At 37.2% G+C, this 12,658-nt stretch overlaps 1 protein-coding gene across 32 annotated transcripts in view; it reads right to left on the bottom strand.

The window, feature by feature from the left end:
• Positions 1–12,658, bottom strand: part of plce1 (phospholipase C, epsilon 1) — a 159,872-nt gene that overhangs the window by 86,883 nt on the left and 60,331 nt on the right. For all 32 annotated transcript variants that reach the window (XR_015503546.1, XR_015503547.1, XR_015503548.1 and 29 more), the window contains 1 exon segment: positions 5,373–5,619. Coding sequence is in view for 21 of the 32 variants with exons in the window: in XM_087275309.1 (XP_087131435.1) it covers positions 5,373–5,619 (247 nt within the window). In the remaining 11 variants the exon portion in view is untranslated.

Below are 12,658 nucleotides of genomic sequence, written 5' to 3'. Positions count from 1 at the left end.
GCGTTTGAAGTGCGCTGTTAGAAGGGGCCGGCGAGCGGAGAGAAAGAGGCGAGGGGTGAGGAAGTCAAAGGCAGACGCCCCTCTCCCCCGCGTTGCTCACATTACACAGTCCTCGCGGAGGAGAAATGATCTTCATTAGTTCATAACCTGCTTCTGCGGCGCCTGGAAGAGGCCTTCTCATAAATCATCTTCCAGCAAACAAAACTGCTGTGTTCTCGTCAGAGTGAAAGACTAGCACAGAGTACATTTACATGGACATCAATACTACGATTTTGATAGGATTAAGACAATACTCTAAACAGAAATCCAGTTAAGACATATGAGTATTCCTCACTCGAGTCACATTCAGCGTTTCATTACTTACTTACTTCATTACTGTAACAGCATTACTTTTGACAGTAACTAATACTGTATCCCATTATATTTTAAATATATTAACTCTGTTACCATTACAATATGATGATTGTCCTTTTTTGGTAGATTAATAAATATTGGCTGCAGTCTAGCCTACATCTTCCCGTTTACATCGGCGACGCATTGTGGGATTGGTAGATGCCATCCAACCACTTTAAAGAAGACACGTCGTGTATGAGGCGCCAGACTGGACAAAAGTAAAGTGGAAGCAGAGAGACCGCTGCATGCGAGAGAGCCCAAGTGTGAGCGCGAGAGAGACCGAATGATCGTGAGGTTACTTTTTGGTGTAAGTAATCAATAAAGTAATTGAATGAAGTAATTAGTAACTGTAACTAGTTATTATTTTTCAGTAACTAGCACAACACTGCTTGCATTATTGAAGTGCAGTACAGACATGTAAACACCTTAAATCAAACTATTACCATCATGTAGGACTTTTCCGCCGCATTTTAAATTACATTAATCTTAATTCTATATCCTTTTACAATGTAGATTGTGTCAAAGCAGCTTAAAATAGAAGTTCTAGTAAACGGCAAACTGTGTCAGTCCAGTTTTCAGAGTTCAGTTCGGTGTGGTTGAAATTTCACTGCTAAAAAGTCTAAACACTGAAGAGCAAATCCATCGATGCACAGCTCCACAAGTCCCGAACTAAGCAAGTCAATGGCGACAGTGGCAAGGAATAAACTTCACCAATTGAAATAAGTTTAAAATGCTTGAACTTCTTTTACACACGAGCTCAACCAAGACCAAAATGTAATTTTACAGTCAAATTTACAAATGCTTTCACACTGTATAACAGAACAGATAACATCATGTTCTAAACACAACTTACACAGGCTAAAGTCAACTGCACAAAAACTGTACAAAAGCACTCACATCTCTCTAAACTGGGTGCTCAGCCAAAAACGCAAAAGGTGCAAATTAAATATTCATCAAAGGCGGCAACACCAAAGCTCCAAAAATACAAATTTACTAAATGAAAAAAGCTGACACAAAGCGTGTTTTCATTAAATAAATTTGTATTTTTGGAGCTTTGGTGTTGCCGCCTTTGATGAATATTCATATTGTAAACTGAAACATAAATATATTCCCTGTATTTTATTTTATTGCCAATGAGAAACAGCTTATTCCATATATATATATATATATATATATATATATATATATATATATATATATATAAATATATATATGAACAAGTGAGCGCATCAAAGAACGTCACCAATATGTCCAGGTAAGGTTATGCAATACAGTCATTACTGTACTATACTCAGTGTGTTTTGCAGTAAACTACTCTATAAACCTGGAGTTAGTACATACAGTAGATAACAGTACAGTACAGCATTTACACTCTAATTACTTTTAGAGAGTCATAGGGCTCTATTTTGACGGTCCATGCACAAAGTGCAAAGAGCAGGGCGCAAACGCATTCAGGGCGTGTTAAAATGCACTTTTGCTAATATAAGGATGGAAAAATCCGCTTTGCGCCACGGTGCATGGTCTAAAAGAGTTGAGTTTATTGTCTTTATGAGTTTTAGGTGTGTTTTGAGAATAAACCAATCAGAGTCTCATCTCCCATTCCCTTTAAGAGTCAGTTGCGTCACGCCATGGTGCATTTGCTATTTACATGACGTAAAGTAAGTGTAAGTGGAAAAACTGAGCATTTCACTAGCAAGAAAACCGTTAAACAGAGCATCTACAGCGCTAGAATGAGAGATAAATTATTAACTTTCACTTTTGCTCTCATGAATAAGAAAACCTTGTACGCACAGACATCAATTAGTCTATAAATAATTAATTTAGTTTGTTAAGCGCAAAAAATTGTTTTAAAACTATTTCTAAATTCAGTTCTAATTTCCAGCAAACGAATAACGAAGTGTGTTCAAAAAACACACAAAAAGTTATATCCAATTACACATGCTGCGCCCCATATGGTCTAAAATATGGTGGGCAAATCTAAGCTTGTTTTTAATAAAACAAATATAAATATGGATATAATAAATAATACTGCTAATAATATTAACATTATACAAAAGCAAATTGTCACGAATTAACTGAAAAAGCCCCCCGAGATGAAGAAGGCATGAAGGCAGTGTTTTTTTATATTTATGTAGGCTAGAAAATAATGTTTTGTAATATTTTAATCCTTTATATTTATTTCCTATGTATATCCTTATTATGTCCTATATACATCCTTAATATTTTAATTCTTTTTCCTATGTAAAGATATTTGCGTATTGCTCTACATCTTGTGTGTATTAAGCAGTGTGTAAGCCAGGCGCACAACTAACAAGCTCTGCGCTGGACAACAGACCGGCTTTGTTTTGGTCTATTGAAAAATCTATTACAGTTTCTCAAAATAGCAACGCAACTCAACACGCCTCCCTTTTTAGACCAGAACGCCTATGGACGCACATGAGCGCAAATGCATTTGCTATTTAAACAGCTAGGCCCAAAATGTCAAAACAACTCTTGTGCCAACCTGAAACTAGCAAACAACAGTTGCGTCGCGCCTTGCGCCACATTGTGCCGGGTGTATGATAGGACCCATGGAGTTGAAGGCCAAACAAGTCCCACAAGAAATTATCTATGTTGATGAGGCTAGCTTCAACTTGGCGAAGAGGCGTCGCCGTTGGAGAAACATAATAGGCTAAAGGGCCACAGTAACCATGCCGGGCCAGAGAAGAAGAAGCTGGGCAAATGCAGAAGACGGGGCAAATGACTTTATTTTTTTATTATAATTGCGGTGCTTTTTCTGTTTGTATATCTTGCAGTGATGTCCTTTTGCAAATAAAGTCTGTACTGCAGCAAATCTGTGTGTTTTTTAAATAAACTGTACATTTTATAATGCTACTCTGAGATGGTCATTCATTTTATTGTACTGAATTTCTGCAGCAAAAGAAACAAAATGCATCCATTTACTAAACATATCAAAACAAAACTGTATAGAGGCTTCAAATATAAGGGCAGATTTGACATATAAAATAATGCAGTCTCTGTAATGTCAGCGGATGATAGTGTTTTACTGTCAATGTGTTATGATGGACTTAATGTTTTTGTTGGAAGAGATCATGAGTTAGTGTTTTGAACAATGATTTGATTATGAAACCTGTTTGCAGTGTTTTGTTAGACATGGTGTGTTGTGTTGGTTTATTATTGTGTTTTGATCATTAGTTTTGGGGTTTAGTTTACAAGGTGTGATTTTGAGCATGAAATTAACCGTGTTTTAGGTGTGTTGGTGTGTTAAGAGATTAGGAAACTTGTTAAATGTATTGACAAAACGGTCATAGCGATTGTTAAAAACTGTAAGATGAAAGAAAATACAATATCCATTGGCAACTACAGTACATATTCCTTGGAACTACAGTATGTGCATGAAATATTATTCTATGTTGCAACCCAAACGCAACCTAACACTGCGAAACACACATAAACTCTCATTCACACACAAACACTACGACTAATTTAGCTTATTCAATTCATCTATATCGCATGTGTTTGGACTGTAGGGGAAACCAGAGCACCCGAAGGAAACTCACGCCAACACGGGGAGAACATGCAAACTCCACATAGAAATGTCAACTGACCCAGCCGGGACTGTGATCAAAGTTGACCAAAACAATTTTACATCTCAGGTCACAACATGACAACATAAAATCCCACACGTCTGTGCGCAGTCCTGCAGCTCGATTTAGCTTATTTGGTTGAGTATTTGCTTACATTTTTAAAAATCACACTCAAAACTGTTGATGCTCATAAATAAATGGCTTAAACACACAAAATCATTTGAGATTTCAGTGGAAAATGGCATCTTGCTAAAATAAAAAATACATAGATTATAAAGCCCATTTTAAACAATTAGCTTATATTTACCTCTGTAATAGTGTAATAATAAATACAATAGAATAAAAAGTAAATACAAATTACAATTAAGTAGTTTGTTGCTGCACAATCCCTAAAATGACTTTTAAATATGGCCCAGTTTACACCAATACGTCTTAGTTTTGACGCATAGGTTTTGCTACGGTTACGGTTTCTGTTGGAAGAGAACATGAGTTAGTGTTTTGAACAATGATTTGATTATGAAACATGTTTGCAGTGTTTTGTCAGACATGGTGTGTTGTGTTGGTTTATTATTGTGTTTTGATCATTAGTTTTGGGGTTTAGTTTACAAGGTGTGATTTTGAGCATGAAATTAAACGTTTTGCCAATTGTGTGTTTTAGGTGTGTTGGTGTGTTAAGAGATTAGGAAACTTGTTAAATGTATTGACAAAACGGTCATAGCGATTGTTAAAAACTGCAAGATGAAAGAAAATACAATATCCATTGGCAACTACAGTACATATTCCTTGGAACTACAGTATGTGCATGAAATATTATTCTATGTTGCGATGGACTCCCATGACATTTTATACACACTATTTGCTTTGTTACCAATAATGATTACATGTCTTCATATTTGCATTCCCGTCCACAGACAACAGAGCACTACTTGTAACTACAGTTTGCCACTAAACTGGTCTATACAATGCATAAGACGTTATCTTTGTTTCATTTAATGCACATTTATAATTTATACTACAAATATGTCGCATGTGAATATATTTATACAATTTATTTGTGTGTATTTGTTTACATAGATATACACAAAAACAAATGTACACTCTTTGTGCGCAACCTACACCTTGATTTCACCATTTATTCATCAGCAAAAGATGCAAAGCACATTCTGTTTGTCTTGTAGTGATGAAACTACAGATCAAACTTCACTATTTGTGTATTCCTGCCATTGGACAGTTGGAATGGCACAGTCCTTTCCTCTGTTTGTCATGTCACAGAATTGTACGTGAGATACATTTTCTCGACTCCAAGTTTTACTAAAAGCTTTCCTGTCAGTGTGCATTCCTTTGTTCAATTTTAAAGCAGCAGTTAGACAGAAAAGTGGTACATTTCTTTACCTTTCAGCATTGCTCGTCCTGTGGAGCCAACAGTGAAGCTGGGCAGGGAAGTGCGGGCCCCAAGAGCAGCTGTGGCCTCCAGCAGGGCCCCGCTCAGATGGGCTGCAATGCTGATTCTGCGATGACAAGCCCGAAATCTAATCTGCGACGGTGAGACCGGCGGCCATGACACCGCCTGGGCCAGCAGCTTCCTGGATCTGTGCAGGAGACTGACTTCAGGACTCAAAGTAGGAGCAGCATGATCAATCTGTAGAGAACAGAGACAGTAGGAAACCACGTTAGCTTGCAGATGAAGAGCAACTAAACTTCAATTAGAGTCATCAAAGAATGTGAAAATAAAGATTTATTCATTTTCTTTTCAGCTTAGTCCCTTTATTAATCAGGGGTCGCCACAGTGGAATGAACCGCCAACTTATCCAGCATATGTTTTACGCAGTGGATGCCCTTCCAGCTGCAACCCAACACTGCGAAACACACATACACACTCATTCACACACAAACACTATGGCTAATTTAGCTTATTCAATTCATCTATAGTGCATGTGTTTGGACTGTGGGGGGAAACCAGAGCACCCGGAGGAAACTCACGCCAACACAAGGAGAACATGCAAACTCCACATAGAAATGCCAACTGACCCAGCCGGGACTCTGATCATAAAGTTTATAATTTTCCAATGTATTCCACTCCTTTTGCCGCTTACAGTATTTAAAATGTAAACATTGATAAAAGGTCTCATCTCTGATGGAGGAATTTGGGATTTGTTCCAATTTTATATAATAATATAAATAATAAAAAAAATGATTTTATCGAACCTAAAAAATTTCTAATCATTAATGTACAAATTTATTATAACAATATATTTCTAAATAATATTATATAGTCATATTGAAAATATGTGAATGTGTTTTTCTCCCAGATATACAGTAGTGCAGCCCTTCCCTCCAGTGATCTGATCACCATCAGTGTGAACAACCCAACGACCCAACAGCAGGATCCTTAATAATGATGGTAACAACAGGAAGTTATTAGACTCAAAAAAAAAAAAGAAATCTAAAAATCTCCTCTGACCTTATAATGGCTTAATGTTCCTCCCTATACAAGCAGAAATGGAGAGTGACAATACCAGGTCTTCCCATCATTTGACTTCTATCTTTGAGCTTGTGCACATCTCCTCTCTCAGCGGTGAGCAGCCATTATTTCACAATTACTGACGGCAGACTGCATTTCTGCCAGCTGCTTCCAGGAAACTCATTACAGCGGTTGTCTGTGCCCTTCCTCTGAAACGATTGACCCAGCTTTTTGCCACCTTTCTCCCCAAACGGCGCTGCCTCTGATGATTATTAAACCTCTCTCATTGGATAAATGGATTCAGTGGCGGTGCTGTGCGCTGACTGCCAGGTGCTCGGAGCTAAAGAAAAGCAGCTGTAATGTGAGGACTATAACAGGACCGTTTTACTTACAGTAGGTTGTGTTAAAAGCAAAACCAGAAAGAAGTCACATACTCTAACAATTATCAATATACAGTATCAATATATTGTTATAGTGAGCATGCATAGCTACTTCAATATACTGTGATTTATTAGTTACTATTTCCTATACACTACCTGACAAACGTCTTGTCGCCTATCCAAGTTGAACAACAAATAATAACTTGACTTCAAGTTGATCATTTGCTATCAGAAGTGGCTTATTTGAAAGGCAAAGGCCTCTAGATTATGCTTATTTTACCAAAATAATAAATGTTCATGTCTTGATTATGAATTATTTAATTAGGACAGTAAGGTCTGACTTTGCTCAGACAAAAGTCTTGTCACTCAACAGGAATAATGTCCAGTATAGAATATAAAGTCATGCTGCAGTGGAAACAGAATGAATATTGTGACTGACTCCATCATGAGCTTGGAGGACTGCATCCATACATCTCTGACATGACTCAAATCCCTGATTAATAAAGTCATCTGGAATGCCAAAGAAAGTGTTCTTGCAGGACTCCCAGAGTTCATCAAGATTCTTTGGATTTATCTTCAATGCGTCCTTCATCTTAACCCAGACATGCTCAATAATGTTCATTTCTGGTGACTGGGCTGGCCAATTCTGGAGCACCTTGATCTTCTTTGCTTTCAGGAGCTTTGATATGGAGGCTGAAATTTGAGCAGGAGCGCTATCCTGCTGAAGAATTTGCCCTCTCCTGTGGTTTGTAATGTACCTGTTATTGGGCAGCACAAAAGTCTAGATACCTCAGGCTGTTGATGTTGCCATCTACTTTGCAGATCTCTCACACGCCCATACTGAATGTAAACCCAATTCATGATTTTGCCTTCACCAAACTTGACTGATTTCTGGGAGAATCATGGGTCTGCAGTATTTGTGATGATTGGGATGCAGTTCAACAGATTATTCATCAGAAAAATCTACCTTCTGACACTTTTCCAAATTATCAACCACACTATACCTATAATTTATTCATTCTATTTGTTTATTTTGTAGAAAACTGACCAAAAAAATACATTAAAATAAAAATAAAAATTTCATCAAAAGAGGTTACAAAAGAGCATTTTTCAAAAAAATTGGCTATATGAAGTGGTCAAAAATTGTTTCAATGTTTCCTGTTGCTATTTTGGGTTTTTCATCTATTTTTGTTTTCAGTCTTCTCAGCATAAAACATATGCTGGATAAGTTGACGGTTCATTCCGCTGTGGCGAATCCAGATTAATAAAGGGACTAAGCCGAAAAGAAAATGAATGAATGAAAAGTATTTCCATATAAAAACCATGATGCAGTTTGTGGAAACCATGACACATTCAGTTTCAGGAATCACTGAGGAATAAAACGCTGTTCTTTTGTAAGTACTATCCATCAGAAAATCATAAAAAAAGCCTTTTATTATAAACAATAACCTGATAAAAGCCCTAGAAAAAGTAATCAGCAGATGCAGTGTTCAAGGACGAGATGGGAAACATCTCTAATTAGAGACACAGAGGGTTTCGCTTTCCATGGAGGATAAAGGAGCTTATTGCCACAGCAACCAGGATGAAAGATTCTTGATGGTGCTTAGCAAGTCAATTGCTTCGTTTCTCATTTTTCTCACTTCAAACAAAGAAGACAACAACAAAAAAAAACTTAATCAAGATGAGGACTTGCGTAATGAGGCAATACCCCTTTGAAACTGACAGGAACTGTGTTTATGGGGTCTTCTTAATCAGGAAAATGAATCCGGGTTTAGTGTTCTCACGGAAAGTATGTCATCATCGTGTGTTTGAATGGCAAAGACATTTTTGAGTTGCTGCCGAACAATTGCATGATCTCAAAACATTTAATGTCACTTTGATTAGTCATTACATGAGTCAATGTTATTTAAAGGCCAGATGCACTCCTAAAAACAGGCAATGGCGGTCCCACACTAAAGAAAAGGCTTGCCTAAAAGCAGGTTTCATAAATATAACGAATAACTGTAAATTAATTTTTTTTTCAGAATTCCTCTATAATGTTTTAGCTTTTTTTCTCCTCTGTAATGTACATTAGAGCTCTTTTTTGTTGCATCTAATTTAAATCAATAATGTTTACTGCATTACTTAAGTTTCATGTGTGTTACCACGACTAGGCTATAGGTCACTATAATCAATGTATGGACCTTTCAAACAACACATGGACATGACCTCTATCATTTTTGGTGATGCAATATTATCACCCATACATAAACCAATTCTTGTGACATTTTAGCTGTGCAGTATCTTTATCTTCATTGGAGGTGTCAGTAAGGTTAAAAAACACTTTAGTATTTACTATTAATTACTACAGTATATTTTTCATGTGATGTATATTGTCATTCTGGCATTATATAATGAGTGGCATAAAATGGTCTCCAAATAATATCGTTTATCATGATATGTTTTGGTGCAATATATCAAACAATAAATAGATCTCGTGACAGGCCTAACCATGACAGTGCTTAACAATTGTGAGTATGAGTGTGCCTTTTGAATAATAATGCGTTCTCTGCTGTGTTCATTATATAAATTTCTCATTACCACATGTTTTGATTGTGTTTTTGCCTGAGTAACGAAGATACATCAGACTTGGTCGGTGTGCTGTCACTGCTGGGGACGATGAGTTAATGCACAGTGATGCATTTCAGGCAGTACTAAGACTTCTAGAAGGACCATCACCAAACAAAACTAAATCTGGGCCAATTACAAAGTTTGCACGTGACATGAAACATTACCAACACTAAAACACAACCTTAAACTGCATCTAAATTCATTAAAATATTTGTATTCTGCCTGTCAGATCGTATATGTTCCTCTAGACCAGTGGTTCTCAAACTGTGGTACGTGTACCACTAGTGGTACGCGGGCTTCCTTCTAGTGGTACGCGGAGGAATGAAAAATGTCATGTACATGCTACATATATTTCAAAATGTATTAAAAATTATGTTTATAATGTGCCATATATGACATATAGCCTATTTCAGAGGTAATCTGCCACGTTTGTTTTACTGTGCAGAGTTGTAGCTGCTTTACTGGGCCTACTGCGCTACTGTATTTCAATACTGCTCATTTTGGTGGTACTTGGAGAGACAATTTTTTTCTGAGGTGGTACTTAATGAAAAATTTTTGAGAACCACTGCTCTAGACCCTTCCAGAACACAATTACATTGCAATGTCTTTATTTTACATGTAAATGAATCACTGCTCCACAGTTCAGACAGCAGTTTGTCAAATAGGGAAAACAAACTAAACCATAAAAGAATAAAGGGCTCACATATAAGGCAAGAAATCATGTACATATTCCTAATAAAACAATTAAACAAAAAACACCAAAAGATGAATATGGGAGATATTTTCACAATGCCATGTCTGAAACAAAATGCTGTGCTTTACAATGCTGTGCAGAGCGAGTGATCATCCTACCAGCTCCATGTTTATTTGGCAAAACATAACACTTAAGTATGGGAATTTTAAACTTATCGTGAGTGGAAAAACTTAACACAGCTATATTTTGAAAATAAATAAAGAAATAACAAATCTTTTTTTAAAATTTTTTTATAGGCGTTTCCGACAATGCCGACCAAGTCTATGGTACATTTTAGTACGTCAAAACATTGGTGTAGTAACATTAAGTTAATTAAATATGGTAGTTTACAGAAAAAAATGTAATTTATATCATGGTTGATTCAACAATAACACAAAAAATATATTTTTTTAACCGTAAAACATTAAGATATAGTTTTGTTCTTGAGTGAGGGAATGATGAAACATGAGATTGACAGGTGGATTGGTGCAGCGGCAGCAGTAATGCGGTCGATGTACTGGTCTGTTGTGGTAAGGAAGCAGCTGAGCCGAAAGGCAAAGCTCTTGATTTACCAGACAATCTACGTTCCTTACTCTCACCTATGGTCATGAGCTTTGGTTCATGAGCGAAAGGACAAGATCTCGTATACAAGCGCCCGAAATGGGTTTAATTCGCAGAGTGGCAGGGCGCACCCTTATAGATACGGTGAGGAGCTCTGTCCCCCGGGAGGAGCTCAGAGTAGAGCCGCTGCTCCTCCATATTGAGAGAAGTCAGCTGAGGTGGCTCGGGCATCTGTTTTGGATGCCTCCTGGATGCCTACCTAGGGAGGTGTTCCAGGCATGTCCCACCGGGAGGAGGCCTCGGGTAAGACCCAGGACAAGCTGGAGGAACTCTGTCTCTCGGCTGGCCTGGGAACGCCTCGGGACCCAGCCCGGAGGAGCTGGAGGAAGTATCTGGGTAGAGGGAAGTCTGGAGTTCTCTCCTAAGACTTCTTTCCCCGCCGCCCAGCTCCGGATAAGCGGACGAAAATTACACGACATGACATTTGGATATATATATATATTTTTAAATGCATGATGAATTTTCAAAAATAGGAGTTTTTAGTGCACGCTAAGTTTAGGTGTTAAAAGGATTTTTAGATTATTAAAAATGTTCATTAACAGGATTATTTATGATGATGATGATTAATAAACTTTTACTTTAAGAGCCATACTCTGAAAGGATCCTTGAAGAACCAAGAATGTTTTTTTCGATGGCATTGCTGCAAAAGCCTTGTTTAAACCTTTATTTTTAAGTGTGTAAGCAATGAGCTGACATGCACATTTCATCTGCGTCTTATTTACAGACTTTACTTTAATAGTCTATGAAATACTATGTTAACCGCATCTTTCACACAACACATTTTTACAATGTCTAAATCTTTTTAGACATAGAGTCTGCATTTATTTCCAATACTTCAACAATCCAGCATCATTAATGATTAACATATCCCCGTTTGCGTCACAGGCTATATAAATACCCTCATAAAGCGGGTGAAATAATACTGTACTAAGGCTGTTATCCTCCAGTGATGGATGAACTGTGCAAACACGCAGGACGCAGGAGTAATGTACCTGTAAAATGGGCCTCATTGTTTTCTAGTGTTAAACTCCAGTGCTAAGCAAACGTCTCCTTATCTGAGAAATGATCCTGCAGAATTGGCAGTCCTCAGAAGCTCCTCCCTGAGCTCTAGAGCCGTGGCCCTTTGTAATTACACGTTAATGGGATGCTTTTCCTGCTCTGCTCATGATAAAAGTAAAGTCTGCCTTTGTGAGATCCTAAACTGGACCTTTAGGGACTAAAATCTGCACGTTCACCAACCGCCTCAAACTAACACTCTCTTTTTAAAGTTTCTTTCAGTTTTGGCACAATTAAAAACTAGTATATAACTTATTTGGAAAATTTGAACACAAAGTGAGTAACTATAAATGCTTTTGCATGGAAGTCATAAAGGAGTCAAAATAGCGGATTCTGACTAATCTGAACACCTCTGATTGGCCATTGCATTCAAAAAATCTGACTGTCTGTGTAGGGGAAAGTTACTTTTGTATTACTACAGTATGTTGCATTGCTTATTCAGTAATGTGTTAAGTTACTTTTCTGTTACTTATGTTGCTTCTTTTTCCATCTGGACTGGGCTTGTTTGTTCATAATTCGAGGCGAAAGTTGTGCACAGCTGTGTTGCCCCAGATTTCTGAAGCCAAGTGGATTTTATATTGTTATTTATTTATGTGTATTGTCAGGTACATGTTTCATTCTCACCAATGTTCGGAGATTTTTGTTATTTTGATTATGGATAAGCCTAATGCATTTCGATTAACCAGCATGAAGTTCGATAGTCGCAAATTTCGGTATCATCTCTGAAGTTACATCACTGATATGAACACAAAAGGATCAATGCCAAAACAAAAGTATTAATGTCATTTTAAGAGACTTACTGTCATAAAATATAAAC

The sequence above is a fragment of the Danio rerio genome, chromosome 12, assembly GCF_052040795.2.
Source record: "Danio rerio strain M-AB ecotype USA chromosome 12, GRCz13ab, whole genome shotgun sequence".
NCBI classification, from domain to species: domain Eukaryota; kingdom Metazoa; phylum Chordata; class Actinopteri; order Cypriniformes; family Danionidae; genus Danio; species Danio rerio.
This window is presented reverse-complemented; position numbering and strand designations above follow the sequence as displayed.